Source organism: Erythranthe guttata, chromosome 3 (genome assembly GCF_056151865.1).
Source record: "Erythranthe guttata isolate IM_541 chromosome 3, IM_541, whole genome shotgun sequence".
Classification (NCBI taxonomy): Eukaryota; Viridiplantae; Streptophyta; class Magnoliopsida; order Lamiales; family Phrymaceae; genus Erythranthe; species Erythranthe guttata.
In genome coordinates this window covers 16502083-16517287 of record NC_142535.1, presented here as the reverse complement: position 1 = coordinate 16517287, position 15205 = coordinate 16502083, and the positions used below count along the sequence as shown (strand labels likewise).

Here is a 15205-nt window from a genome sequence, read left to right as displayed (position 1 = left end):
GATGATTTTTGTGTTTACTTTAAGTGGGACGGTCGTATTATCGAGATGCTACGGTTGAGTGGGAAGTGCCGAAGGAGGTTACCGGTTAAGGCATTTTGGTGCGTTTAAGACAACCGAAGATACGCCTGTCGGTTATTTTACGGGGGCATTTTGTGGATTCAATGTCCTAAAAGATATTGATAATACAAGTATATATGGTTTCATAACTAGTTGGTTGAGAACTGAATCAACCTAGAATGAATATCGTAAATTGAAATGGAGATGACAATAAAATAGAAATGTGTTCGTAATTGGTGGAAATTTGAATATTCTAATTCTTTTATACATGTAACTTTAAAATGCAAAATATTTATATTATAAATGTGCTCTTTTGGAGAAAAAAATTATATTTATATATAATTTTTGAAGTTATTTTCGTAAATTAGTATTGAATCAAAATTCGAAAACTTTTATAAATATCATAGTTTCTTGCTAAAATAATTCGGAAAAATTTGAATAATTTTAATTTCAGAATGAAAAATACGATTTCAATATCGAAGAATTTAAATTGAAACCGCAAAATTCAGTAATGTCGTTACAATTTCAACCATTTAATCATATTACAAAAAAATAAAAATAAAATAAAATAAAAATAAAAATTAGTCAACCAAGGCAATAAGGGGAAGTCAACAAATTGCGGGTGCCCAAAACCCAAGCTCCAACAATAAACCCTTGCAAAAGCCCTAATTCAAAAACTTCTCAATTCGGGCATCATCTTCTTCCTTAAATCAAGATTCCAAAAAATTACAGACAGTGAAATAAAAATCGGAAATGGGGAAAATTCCACAGTCGTTCAGAAGGGCAGCTGCCCAATACCCAGTATCAACTCTCCTCAAACCCAACACTTCTTCTTCTTCATCGTCTTCGTCGTCGTCTCTGCAACAACAAATCCCACCCCCAATTTCCAATCGGCAAACCCAGAAACAAACCCCCAACAAAAACCCCATAAAAACCAACGATTCAGCGCCGCGAAAAACCCTACCATCACTAATTTTCGATTCCCCAAATCTCTCAGAGGCGAAATCCCAATTCAACAAATTGATTTCCACCGCGAGAAACATCCCTTCAGACTCCAGCTTCTACAACTCGATCCTGCAGTCGTTCTCCTCCGTTTCGTCTCTCCAAGATTCGATCTTGTTCCTCAATCACATGGTCAAGACCCACCCGGCCTTCTGCCCGACCCGGTTCACCTACCACATCCTCCTCGTGCAGTCGTGCTCCTCCCCCGACGATCAGTCCCTCTCCGCCGTGCACAACGTGCTCAACCTCATGGCCAACAGCGGCTTCCCACCCAATCACGTGTCGACGGATGTCGCCGTGAGAGCCCTCTGCACCTCCGGCCGAGAAGAGCAAGCGGTCGAATTGGTCAAGGAGCTCTGCGCCAAGAATTCACCGCCCGATGATCATACCTACAATTTCATGGTGCGGCATTTGGTCAAGAACAGGTCTTTAAGCACGGTGAATTGCTTCATCGACGAAATGAAAAAGTTCGACATCAAGCCCGATCTTGTGACCTACACTATCATGATCGATAACGTTTGTAACTCGAAGAATTTAAGGGAGGCGATAAGGCTATTGGTGGTCCTAAGCGAGGAAGGATTCAAGCCCGATTGCTATGTTTACAATACAATTATGAAGGGCTATTGTACGCTGAGCCTAGGCAGCGATGTGTTGGGAGTGTACAAGACAATGCTGGACGAAAAAGTCGAACCCGATCGCTACACTTACAATACTTTGGTATTCGGTTTATCGAAATCAGGTAGGGTCAGCGACGCGAAGAAGTTTTTACGTGTTATGAACGAAAAGGGTTATTCGCCCGACGAGATTACCTACACTTCGTTGATGAACGGTATGTGTAGAGAAGGGGACGCGTTGGGTGCGTTAGGGTTGTTGGCGGAGATGGAAGAGAAGGGTTGTAAACCGAACGTATGTACGTATAACACTCTGCTTCTCGGATTGTGTAAAGCGAGGCTTTTGGATAAGGGACTTGAATTGTATGAAGTGATGAAGAAATATGGTATTAAGATGGAAACAGGGTCTTACGGGACGCTTTTGAGAGCGTTGTGTAGGAAGGGGAGAGTCTTTGAAGCGTACGAGGTTTTTGATTATGCGGTCGAGAGTAAGAGTTTTTCGGATGTTGCGGCGTATTCGACTTTGGAAAGTACACTTAAGTGGCTGACGAAAGCTAGAGAACAAGGTCTTGTTGTTTGACGAGAATATATTTATGGTATTTTCTTGTTCTTTGAGCTTTTTTTTCGAAGTTAGTGGTATTTGTTTGTTGATGATGATTAATTTTTGATTTAATGTTGTTTGCACCTAAGTATGGCTATCGCATTTATCTTGAAATTTTAGACTAGGCAAGAATTTGGGTGGTGATGAAAGTAGTAGTACTAAAACGATAAACCGATTGTATTCTGGTTATATGAAATGGAATAACGAGGGTCGTTTAATTTCTCTATTTTTTTTTCTATTTTTGCACTTTGATTTAGTTAGTCATATTGGATGAAGTACAATTCAGTTTTTCGGGATGTATGGAATTTAATCGGGAGTTTAATTTTTTACCCGCGCTAGTATTTGTTCGTCATGTTGAAATGACCTTCATTCACAAAAGCTATGTTTTAGTCTTTCTGTTCTCGGATTGTTTCTGAAAAATACGCGTATTTTGGAGGGAAACGAAATACCCAGTTTACTCATCAAAACTCGAAATCCTGGTTTCGTCGTTTTTACATTCTGTTACTAACAAGACTTGCATTGTCCAAAATGTTCCTTAAGAAACTATACTGCATACTTATCTTACCTAGGGTTGACTTTCAGCTTATGCAAATTTCATTGAGACCATATACTTTCATAACACGAGCCTCCCAGAATATGGTTGCATAACCCGATTTTCGAAACAGAGATTGTAATTTTTATATCTGTTACCAAACATGTCTCAAAAAATTCCGAAGGTGCATGCATAAACTCAGTTTTGATGTGTTCAATGCATCATAAAAACACCGTCTTTTTTCTTTACTATATCATCTTCTCCATTCTTTGTCTTCTGTTTGCCTATACAGAAACATAGTATCTTACATCTTTGCAGCACACATGATTCCATGTCTGTGAATTTTTTATTTTTTTTTTATTTTTTTTTGGGAGAAATGGGTTATGACAGTAGCATGTTATGCTACTGAATTTTGCAGGATTAAATGCCTCGTGCCTTTATTTATTACCTTACACAAACTCACAAACACATGCACCATGTTTCCTATTCTGCACATACCATTTTTCTTTTATGTCTTTTTATCTCCTATACAGTAACATGCTTAGGTTTAACATATTTGTCCTAACAAAAAATCAAGAAAATCTATATACTATTTTCTTGTTTCCTCTTTTCTCCACTAACTTTTTCTGTATGTATTTCTTTATATACATACAGATATACACTGTTTTTGGTGCTATTAATTCAGTTTTTTTTAACTGGTAAGTTGCAGTTTCTAATTCATTTGAAATTAAAATGTTATGGCATGTATATATTCGAAGTGCTTACTTGTCTGCCCAACACACAACCTCTCTTGCCAACACATATTTGAATTTAATCATATTCCAACATTTAACCAACCCTAGCTACTACTACTCTCAAAAGTTGTACACTAGATCTATCCACCTATATATGCTTTTCTCCTTCAATAAAAATATGCAAGTTGATTATATAAAGTATACATATAGTTTGGCTTATTTACACAAATTATTCATCTAAATTTGTAAATTTATATGAATTCGTAATTTGCTGTGTCAAATTTAGTGCAATCTTCTAGATTATGTGGAATATACTCCGGTTACTCCATTCAAGGTCCACATTTTGAAACAAGATGATCATCAGATGTGTCTCATGACTTGTAAATATCAGATTGTAGTGCATCTGAAATTGTATTTTTGCACAAAACAAGTACAAAATATAGAACATTCCACAAAATTAAGAAGACTCTGTTGAATTTAACACCGGAAGGGTTGACGTGCAAGAAGTCTCATAGTTGGAGACATGAGGGGTAATTTCGTAATTTAAGTTTACCTCATGAGTGGTCGGAATTTACCCTTTGATACATTGTTGATATAGTAAGGTGACTGGGTTCTTTGCACTCCCTTAAGCAGCCATTAGTCTGCAAAATCCAATTCTTTAAACACAAACATTAAAATAATAAATGGCATTTAAATTTGGTTAAATGAATCACACTAATGAATGATTAGGGGAGGCAAAGGGACAAGAACAAATTCTATTACATTTAATATTTAAAAATTAAAAATAAAATATATAGTATTTGGTCAAAATATTCAATGCATTTGCATGACTGCCCACACACAGTTGATTGAAACATCGAAACGTTGTCTCTCTTGTTAGCCATGAGCTCCATACAGTATACACTAAATAAAACAAAAAATAATAATAATAATAATAATATAATAATAATATAATAAAAATATACAATAAAAACAGGATTTGCTGGTTTGATGATGCTCACAATCCCAACAAACTTAATTTAAAAAATAATAAAAAATAAAATAAAATAAACAATTAAAGGCAGCCACATTGCAATTAATCACATGCAAAAATCATTCCTTCAGTGCTTTTGTCTCACTATAAATACAAGTCTTCAAATTCTGATTTTTTTTCATCATCTTCTTCATACTTCAAAATCAAGATTTCAAAAAAAATAATAATAATAAAAAAATAAAAGAAAATGGCATTTTCGCAAATTCAACTCAGATCCATAAGCCTGCCATCAAGGCTGCACCCAATCAACTCCACAGGATTTGAATCTGAGTTACAAAAGCTCAGATCTTCAAAAACTGCTCCTTTTTCCTCGGAAGCAATCCAACGTGGCATCCTGGGATTGGCTGAGCTCTACAACTCCATTGAAGAACAACAGTCACTCTCTTCCAACAAGCATCATCGCAATCAAGCAATCGAAGAATCTCTGGAGGAATCTATCGAGATTCTAGATTCTTGCAGCAGCATCAGGGAATTAGTTCAGATGATCAAGGAAAACACACAAGCCCTCCAGTCAGCACTCCGCCGCAAGGGCGGCGTGGACCCCACCATACAAAACGACGTCGCTTCGTATTTTTCGTTCAGAAAAAAGACGAACAAATCCATAGCCAAAGCTCTCAGAACACTCAAGAATCTCGAAAACAAGAATAATGCGTCTTCATCAAAAAATATTCACGATGACGATTTCACTAGGGTTTTGAGGGAGGTGAATGACGTCACCATTGCAATCTTCAAGTCTGCTCTGGTTCACCTGTCTTCTTCTCCGGCGACGGCGGCGGTTAAATCCGGCGGGTGGAATCTGGTCTCAAGGCTGATGTTGGCGGCGAAATCTGCGGATTGCAGCAATGGTGTTATTACCGAGGTGGGGTGTGTGGATATTGCACTGAAAAACCTTCAAGTGTGTGTAAAGAATGGAGATTCGAAGATTTTCGATGTGCAGACGGTGGCGCGAAGGAGCTTGCAGAATCTTGATTCTTGTGTGGAAGGAATTGAAGTTGGATTAGAGAAGCTGTTTAGGCAGCTGTTGCAGAGTAGAGTTGCACTTTTAAATATTCTTACCGATGATCATTGAGATTTAATTTATCGATGTTTTTTATGATCAAGAACCAATTTTTTGTAATGATATGTATTACAATTTGTTGAGTGAATCAAATGGATACTAGTATATATATTTTGATGAATTAGCCAAACTTTAGCAATGTTGTTTAGTGCTGAAAATCAAACCAGATTACTCGATATGTAGTTGGTTGGAGATCGATATCTATTGTGAATTTCTCGTTCAAGAGAACAAAAGTTGATGCATGTATTGTTCGATAAGCTATGAAGTTCTTCTTTAACTCGGGATAGCTAGATTACTAAAAATTGGAGGAAACAAAATATAGTAATTAAGTTACTCAAGTTTGATTTGTGTTCGACTCGATTAAAATTTTCATTAATTCCATCTTGACTCGATTGTTTATCATAAGCTTGAACGTAACATTTTAAATTCGACAAAAAATAAAATAGAAAATGAAATGTCAGCCTGGATTTGGCAGCAATTGTCCACATCGGGATGTTCGAGTATGGGCTGGTCCACAATCGAATGTCGTAAGCGTTTGTGTGTGGTGAATGTAATATAAAGCTAGAATTTGCGTTTTTCTGATACTAATTGATTTTAGAACAACTAATAGCGTCTGAGGTTCTACAAGTGAAATCAAAATCAAAGATTTTGATTTCTGAAGCAATTGTTGAGGAGGAAATTGTATAAATTGCTCGAATAAGAACAAAGAAGAAAGATTGACCATTAGATCATCAATTAGTTTGACAGCAATATTGATGCCATTAAAAAACATATTGATGAAGAAAAGAGCATCTAAAGATGACGTGAGCTTGATACCATTGTTTTATTATTGATTTTTTCAATACAAAACGACAAATATTTATAAGAATAAATATAGAAACGTTGAATCCAGCCCTTTCTTCAATTTTGGATTGATGAATTTGAATTTGAGGAAATATTTAAAAATGAAAAGGAGATATTTTTTTAAATCCATCGACATGTCCCAGAAAATATCTTAATATTATAGGGTGTTATATATGTTATTTAGCTCATTAAAACCTAATGAGATTCGAACCTGAGTCAATTGACACAATGTTCACTCGCTATAACCACTTGATTACACGTCATTAACAGTTCAAAAATCTTTCATTTAAATGCTTCTCTAGTGTATATATTCGTTAAACTTTTTTGAATCTTGACATAACAAATTATACAATATATCATGGTTTTCTCAAAAAAAAAAAAACTTGTTTGAATTATAATTATTTTTTAGAATCTGTAGTGTGAATGCATTGCATAATTGCTCCATAATTGCCTTACTAATCCACAAGAGAACCTAGGATTACGACACTTTTAGGGTACAAATACGGATCGCAAATTTCGATTAGCGAAGAATATTCTCATTGTACGTACTGTCACATGGCACACTTGCCTTTGAAAAGATGCTCATGTTTAATCCTGTACCTAAGCTTATGGCATGGCGGATATTTAGGACTGTAAACGGGTCGGGTCATTTTAAATCTGGGAGACAAACCAGATTCTCTAGCATAATTAATTAATTAATTATGATTTTTGTCTCCTGGGTCATTATATGATTATAAATGGGTCCGGGTCGTGGGTTGGCCCAACCTAATTTTAATGGGTTCAAAACTGGGTCTGATATTTAAAAACTGGTCCAGCACAATTTTTTATTTCTATTTTAATCATCTAATATTTAACTTGGTTTTAACTCATGGGAACGATGACGTTTTGCGTAAAGTGCAGGCATTATTATGACAAAGGAGGACACGTGGCGAGCGTAGGCATAGCCACCACGTCTACTAGTAAATAGTGGGTTGTTATTAATGGGCTGTATTATTGGTGACGTGTCCTTATTCATTGGTTTTAGAGTTCTTATTTCAAGAGTTTATTACACTATTACATTAGTATTTTATTGGGAGAAATACATTTTTCAGCCCTTAAGGTTTCATCGGTTACAAATTTGGTCCCCATATTCACAAAACATACATTTGGTTTCTCATGTTTTAACAATTCAACACCTTTTATCCTTTTCGTCAATTTATGGTTAGTTCGTCAGTTAAGACAGTGAATTACACAATCTCGACTCCGTTAGTACTAACGAAAAATTGACAAAAAGAGCTAAAAATATTGAATTTTTGAAACATGAAGGTACTAAATGTGTTTTTAAGGAACATAGCGGACCAAATGTGTAATAAATTGAAAATTGAGGGATGAAAAGTGAAATTTTCCCGTATTTTATTCTATGGAAACTTGTACCAAGATCTAGAAGTATCTGTCAATCCCTCAAATCCGACAAATACTGTCACCAATAATTCCAATAAATTGCCACTGTACACAAATTCACACCTTTTTCAATTTAATTATTATTAAATATAATTTGTCACTTGCCAGCGCATTATGTCACCAATTATTAATTACTTTATTTCTCTTTTGCCATTGGTTGAGTGAATGTCAACAATGATTAGGGAGGCAGAGAGACAACTAGCAACTCTATTATTGGCGTATGGTCACTCTACTACTACACATTTGCATGACAGCCACGTATTAAACCTACATTTCAAATTCACCCCTATATTTGCCACGTGGCCATAACTCTTAATTTTAAATTACATTCAACCAAAATTTGATGGCCAAAAAAGCAACAAAACTCAATTAAAATAATCCTTATTATCCCACTATAAATAAACACATCAAAACCTCAAAAAATTAATTCAACCAAAAAAAAATTAAAAAAAAAAAATTAGCAAGAAAAAGAAAAAAAAAAAATGGCAACCCAATTACAAACACACACAAGATCAATCAGTTTGCCGTCAAGATTGAATCCAACAAATTTCGAATCCAAGTTACAAAAGATTAAATCTTGTCAGATTGTTTCTGCATTTCCGTCGGAAGAAATTCAATCTGGTCTTGTGGGGCTGGCGGAACTGTACAATTCTGTGCAGTTCTCTACAGTTTCTCAAGATGAGAAATTAATTGAAGAATCGCTTTCGGGATCCGTGCAGTTGCTGGATTCTTGCGGCGCTATTAGAGAACTTTTGCAGATGATGAAGGAGAATATCCACGCGCTTCAATCAGCACTGCGGAGAAAGGGAATATTATTGGAATATTCCGCCGTCCAAAACGACGTCGCTGCGTACTTCTGCTGCAGGAAGAGAATGAATAAGCTGGTAGCGAAGAGCCTTAAGAAACTCAAAGCTTTGGAGAATATTCCGGTGAATATTCTTAACGGAGAGCTGACGGGGGCTACCGTTGCGGTTTTCAAGAGTATTCTAGTTTTCTTGTCTGGGCCGCCGGCGGCGAGTCGGTGGTCTTTGGTGTCGAAGATGATGGCCGGAAAATCTGCCGGAGAAAATGACGGCGGTCGTGTGGAGTTTGCTCTGAGAAGTCTGCATGGGAAAACGAGGAGCGGTACTAACGGAGGGGTGACGGCGGTTGACGTCCAATTGGTGCAAAAGGGTCTGCAAAAAGTTGACGCCGTTATCGAAGGGTTTGAGGGAGGGTTGGAGAGATTATTCAGACAGTTGATTCAGAATAGAGTTGCACTTCTTAACATCATTACCGATAATTGAGATTATTTTTTTTAAATTTAATTTGTCCTATATAAATTAAATGTTAATACATACACGATTAATGGATCATATATCACTACAATTCACTCAATTATCTTGTATCACTGTTGTATACTTTATACGAGATAAATTAAAGTGCATTCACCACTCAAATTCAACAGAAAAAAAGTACGCTTTTGATCCTTGATGTTTGGTCCGATTTTATTTTTTGTCCACGTAGTTTTAAAAGACACGGAACGTTTTGGCAAGTAGACATTACACAAGCATGGTGAATGAAAAAAAAAAAAAAAAAACTCTCGTGTATTGTGTTCACCTTGTAACAGCTGGGGCTAAAAGTAAGAATTGGACAAACATTAGGGACAAAAACTGTAATTATTCATCATTTTGCCCTAATTCAGACATATTGGGGTCATATGCGCTGCACGTGACATTTTCCTTTTGCCAATGGACGTGAGATGGAGTGGACAAAATGTGTTAAAATTGATTTTTTAATGTGTATTTTCTATTTTGTCCGCTTTATACAACGAAGGCGAAAAGTGAAATATGCCCAAACATTAGGGACTGAAAGTGTAATTCTCCTGCATACGTCACATATTATTATACTTCCATGACCATTGACTTGGGATAGGGTGAGCATTACAGCCGGACGGTCCGTTAATAGTGATAAAACGGATGCCATCCATATGCTGACACGTGGAAAATAAATAATTATTATATTTTTTGTGAGACCATCTTTAATACAATCCTTTAGGTAATTATGGAAAATGAAATCTCTCTCTTAACTCTCTCTCTCTCTCTCTTTTTATAATTGTATTGAATTTAATAAAAAATAATATATTATATAACAGTTTAGTGTTAAATAATATAATAAAAAAAATGTTCCATTACGTACAAAACTAATATTATAGTTTATATCAATTTAGTGTAAAATAATTATGTAACACAAAACTTAATCGAAAAGATCACTTGAAACAAATAATTCAAGTGGATACAACCGTAAAAAGTAGCCTAAACTTGGTTTTTATATTTACTCAAGAAAATAAAATATATTTTTTTACTCAATTAAATTTTATTCCTGCTCAAAAATATATATTGATGTAAATTGAGATACCAATAAGACCAATATATAGTATTACACTATATCGATACAAAATATAATACTACTTTTGTAATCAATAAGATGTTTTTTAAGAAAATATGGATTACTTTACACTATAAGAAATTAGTATTTTTCATAAAATCTGATAGAATTATAAATATTAAGAAAAACTGAAAAAAAAAAAAAACAAATAAATAAATAATGGAAAACATTGCATTAATTTTCATATAACTATGACAAAGGGAGTTGGATTCACCAAAATTAATATATTAGCTGTCAATTTTGTACACATGTCAGAATAGCATTCGCATCCGCTTTTTTATTATAAACGGATATTATACGTTATATATTATACTTCAATAATTGAAACTCACAAAGCCTATTCGTATTTGGCCCGAAAGGAAATTGGCCCACCTCTACTTTTGGGCCCGAATCCAGAAACAGAAAATACCACTGTAATTAATTACCAACAATAATAATAAGGAAAATTGTAAATAAATTAAATTTCAATTGTCATTTTTTAAACGAACAAGTAGTGGTTTCAACTTCGAGTGCTTAAATCTTAATAAATCTTTTTAAAATACATGCTTTATATTCATAATTCATATATTATAAAATTTTATGTTAGTGATGAAACTGAGAATGTACTGCACTCGACACCCGTACGTATTTTTTTATTAGGAAAAAGTTCATAGTACGGCTACCTTAATATGTACTACATGGTACATGCTAATTTGAACTTAATCATACGGATTCCAAAAATTAATACAATATAGTAAATTTGAAAGGTACATGTACGATGCGATACATACACGATACGTGTATCCGGCGAGTATCTAGTTCTTGGTCTCCGTTATGCTCAAGGAGACAACAATCAGACAGGATTAATTATCTCTTAATTAGGACAACCAAAGATAATCGAACATGATAACACACGATTGTTGGTAATTTATAGTGATTAAGCTAAGGATTAACAAATTAGTTGGCAGAAAAAACATAGGCACTAGTAAATTATTAAGGGTAGTGTTATATAATATTAAGAGGGTGTTTGGCTAAGCTTATAAAATATTAAAAGGAGCTTATAAGATATTTTAGAGCTTATAAGCTCTTTTAAAGTGTTTGGTAAATTTTTAAAGAAATCTTAATTTTTTTAAAAATAAAGTGTTTGAGAGCAAATAAGATCTTTTCATAAAGGTACCTCTACCCCACCTTTTTATTTAAGATCTTATAATGAGTAAAAATATGAAATTAACTAATTATCCAAACACTCTAAAAATTAATTCTAAAAATAAGATGTAACAGCTTATCAGCTCCAAAAACATCTTATCAGATGTAAAAGCTTATCTGCTGTTTAAAATAAGCGTAGCCTAACACCCTCTAAATCATTTATTTATGTCCTAATTACACCTCATCACGTATATTTATATGTATACTATATTAATATATATATATATATGCAGCAGTTTATTATATTATTTATTGTGCAACAAAAGTTGATACATTATTTTTTTTATTATTATACATAGCAAATAATAAATTCATTTGTTCATCCAAATCACACATCTGAGGCTCTTTCCCTCCACAAGTAAATCAAAAGCTTTGTTAATATCCTCAAACGCAACCTCATGTGTCACAAATTTATCTAGTTCAAGTTCCTGCAAATTAAATACATACCGAAAATAAACCGATCAAACCTAAAATCAAGATTAAACAAAAAAACAATTAAAAAAATTAGAATACCTTGTCCATGTATCGTTTAATGAGGATTGGAATATCGGATTTCGGTTTCAGTCCACCAAACAACGACCCCATTAGAGTTTTTCCTCTGTGGAGGACCTCGTGGGAGCTGAAAGTCAACTGTGAGCCTGGCTGGTCAACCCCGAGCACCACCGTTTTACCCCATCCCTAATTACAATAGATACCCGGAGTGTAAATGCAATTATGTGAAACCTCAAACAACTCTATTCATTTGATCATGTTCGGTTTTTCAAATTTAGATTTTTTTTTAACATGCATGGATCGAAAAGGTCAAATTAGTCCCGATAAAATGTCTCGACCAAGGGTTTAATTTTATGACAAATTATTTTAGAAACCTTTCTGCAGCAAGAATATGCTTCCTCGACCAAAGATGCCTTTCCGACGCATTCAAAGCAGTAGTCTGCTCCTCCACCAGTCATCTCGTTAACGATCTGAAAATCGATCACAAAAAGCAAACGAGATAAAGTTAACACTAGTTTCAAATTATTTTTCGAGAAAATTGTATTATTTTTAAGAACGTAACTAATCGAAAAAAAATACCTGGCTTACACGTTTTTCACCGCAGTTCTTCGAATCAACAAAATCTGTTACCCCGAATTTCTTACCTACGTAACAATAAAATTTAATACATAAACAGATTAAGGGAAACTTTATTATATTCGTCCAGATAAATAATTCGTAAAAGAACGTACTTATTTCGAATTTTTCAGGATTCACATCAATGCCGATGATTTTCGCAGCCCCACATAATCTTGCCCCTTCGGCCACCTTTCGAATATAAATTTGTTCGTTTTATTGCATCAAATTAATATGAAAAGATCAAACTAAAAGAAATACGAAACTATATTCTTACTGCCAATCCTATCGATCCTAGACCGAAGATCGCAACTGTGGACCCCGCTTCAACATTTGCAGACTTCCAAGCAGCTCCTACACCTGAAAAATTAATTAATTAATAAACAAACTAATTCAAATATTCAAATACTTAAAATATATTCCATTTCTCGAAACAGAGTTCAGTATATATACCTGTCGACACTCCACAACTCAAGAGGCAAGCCCGATTCGGAGGGGTACTTGGGTCAATTTTGGTTAAATTAGCAACATGCACAACCGTGTACTCAGCGAAACTGGACACGAACAAGAAATGGTATAGCGTATCTCCGTTTAGGTCACTGAATCTGCTCGATCCATCGTGCATCCATGGAGAAACGGTGAACGGGAATTTCGAACAGAGGTTGCTCTTCTTGGATGTGCAATCTTCGCATTCTGCACAATCTGGGATAAATACCGGAATGACAAAATCGCCCTCAACGAGTTCGCTCACACCATTGCCTATGCTCTCCACAACACTTTTTTTTTAAGTGCAGAAACATCGAAAGGGTTAGGATCGTAATTTTCGGAAACTAAGTGCACTCGAATGATGCATAAATTGTTAATTGATTAACAAAAATAAATACAATGCATGACAAATTTGAACTCCAGCCCTTAATCAATACTTAATTCATAAACCGAAATTCGTAAATCAAAATTACCCGACAGCTTCGTGGCCCAGAATTCTCGGAAAGCATCCTGGTGGATCCTTGAGGAAATAAAATCGAAGGTAATAATTAAAAAAATGCACAAAAAAAAAAAAAAATACTAATTTTAAATAAAACAAAGGGTTTATACATACTTTCAATTTGAGGAAAGTGACATCGCTGTAACAGAGAGATGTACATATGATTTTGATGCGGGCTTCGCCGGAATTAGGTGGGGCCACCATCACTTCCTCTATGACCAGCGGCTCGCCGGCCTTCCGAGACACCGCCGCTGCACCGCCGTCACCGTTGACCAGTAAACACACAAAAATAGAACCAGACACAACACATGCATACAAAACAAAACGTGAATTAAACTTACCTCGGCATTTGATGGGCTTTCCGGCGGTTTTAGCGGAGTGGAGAGCGGTGGCATCCATTTCTTGCTTTCGGGTTTGTTTTGTGAACGGTGATTGTTGGTTGTTGAGTACTTTGAGCTACTTACATGTATCAATTTTCTCGAGTGTGGATAAAATTAATATACATAGCCCTCGATTGGTCAAGGAGATTAGCCGTCACCAACTAAAATAATTGAACTTTATTTGATGTTTGATATCTCAGAAATCGATTCGATCAGTAAATATTATATTATCATGTCTTATATTGTATTCTAGGCATGTTTTTTATTGGATCATCGAAGGTCCAATAATATAATTAGGTTTTATTAGATTATTTAATTTTATCTTGACAATCATAATACATAAATAAAGTTATAAATGAAATAAAAAAAGGGGTAAACAACATAAAATGCACCTAGCTAGATTAAGGGAAATCTGTTTATTGCGTTTAATATAAGTAGTCTAAAACAAATTAATGGGATGAGATTTCATGCAAGTTTTTCTTTTTAAATAATAGAGGAGATTTAGTGAATGTGTTTTATAATATAAGAACGATTTATAGAAAATTAATTTATTCATTTAAAGCTCGGGTTATTTAAATTAGTGATTTCTATTTTAAAAGGGAGTATCGTTTTTGTACATCTTATATTCTTAGGCCCCGTTTGGTTGCCAAGATAAGCCATGATTAACTAAATAGTTGGACTTAATTTGATGTTTGGTATCCTCAATAACTTGCCGGGTCGACCCGCCAAAATTATATAATCATGGCTTATCTTGTCTTATCTTGGCTTATCTTGCCTTTTAATGAGTTTTTTTTGTTGGACCTTTCAAGCTCCAATAAAATAATTGGGTCTCATTAGATTATTTAATCTTATCTTGGCTAATCTTATCTTATCAACCAAACGGGGCCTTAATGGATTGATATCACACAAAGAACAAAAGTTGCATACGTCTCAGTCCAGCAAGTAGGTACTGTTTTTAATATAGTTTTTTCGTGTTTATTTTATTTTATTTATTTATTATTTATGTGACAAGTTTGATCTAACGATCATTGAAAAGGAAATTCGAACGTCAATTAACACATACTCACATAGTCCAACAAGTAGACCATCACTTGCGGTATTTTTAGTGCTTATTATTAAATACGTTGTTGGCATGTCACCTTCGCTCGCTTATATTTGTGAATAATTTCAATTTTGCCTTTTTTGTTTGCATATGATTGAATTATCGTGAT

General features: G+C 34.6%; 4 protein-coding genes across 4 annotated transcripts; 3 read left to right on the top strand and 1 right to left on the bottom strand.

Moving 5' to 3' along the window:
• Window positions 1-649: 649 nt before the first annotated feature.
• On the top strand, window positions 650-2497 carry LOC105950800 (Tetratricopeptide repeat (TPR)-like superfamily protein). Its single transcript, XM_012974166.2, has one exon. The coding sequence runs from the start codon at window positions 811-813 to the stop codon at window positions 2248-2250; it is 1440 nt and encodes a 479-aa protein (XP_012829620.1). The 5' UTR covers window positions 650-810; the 3' UTR covers window positions 2251-2497.
• Window positions 2498-4691: 2194 nt separating this feature from the next.
• Window positions 4692-5736, top strand: LOC105950667 (uncharacterized). Its single transcript, XM_012974034.2, has one exon. It carries the CDS (start codon window positions 4758-4760, stop codon window positions 5637-5639), a length of 882 nt encoding a protein of 293 aa, XP_012829488.2. The 5' UTR covers window positions 4692-4757; the 3' UTR covers window positions 5640-5736.
• Window positions 5737-8314: 2578 nt separating this feature from the next.
• LOC148771946 (uncharacterized) lies at window positions 8315-9287 on the top strand. The gene has a single exon (XM_088815745.1). The coding sequence runs from the start codon at window positions 8393-8395 to the stop codon at window positions 9194-9196; it is 804 nt and encodes a 267-aa protein (XP_088671871.1). The 5' UTR covers window positions 8315-8392; the 3' UTR covers window positions 9197-9287.
• Window positions 9288-11746: 2459 nt separating this feature from the next.
• Window positions 11747-14204, bottom strand: LOC105950802 (Zinc-binding alcohol dehydrogenase family protein). Its single transcript, XM_012974168.2, has 10 exons — window positions 13956-14204; window positions 13729-13865; window positions 13589-13635; window positions 13083-13405; window positions 12907-12989; window positions 12746-12821; window positions 12594-12658; window positions 12389-12484; window positions 12036-12200; window positions 11747-11950 (listed from the first exon to the last, which is right to left on the bottom strand). Exons 1-10 carry the CDS (start codon window positions 14011-14013, stop codon window positions 11834-11836), a joined length of 1167 nt encoding a protein of 388 aa, XP_012829622.2. The 5' UTR covers window positions 14014-14204; the 3' UTR covers window positions 11747-11833.
• Window positions 14205-15205: the final 1001 nt, after the last annotated feature.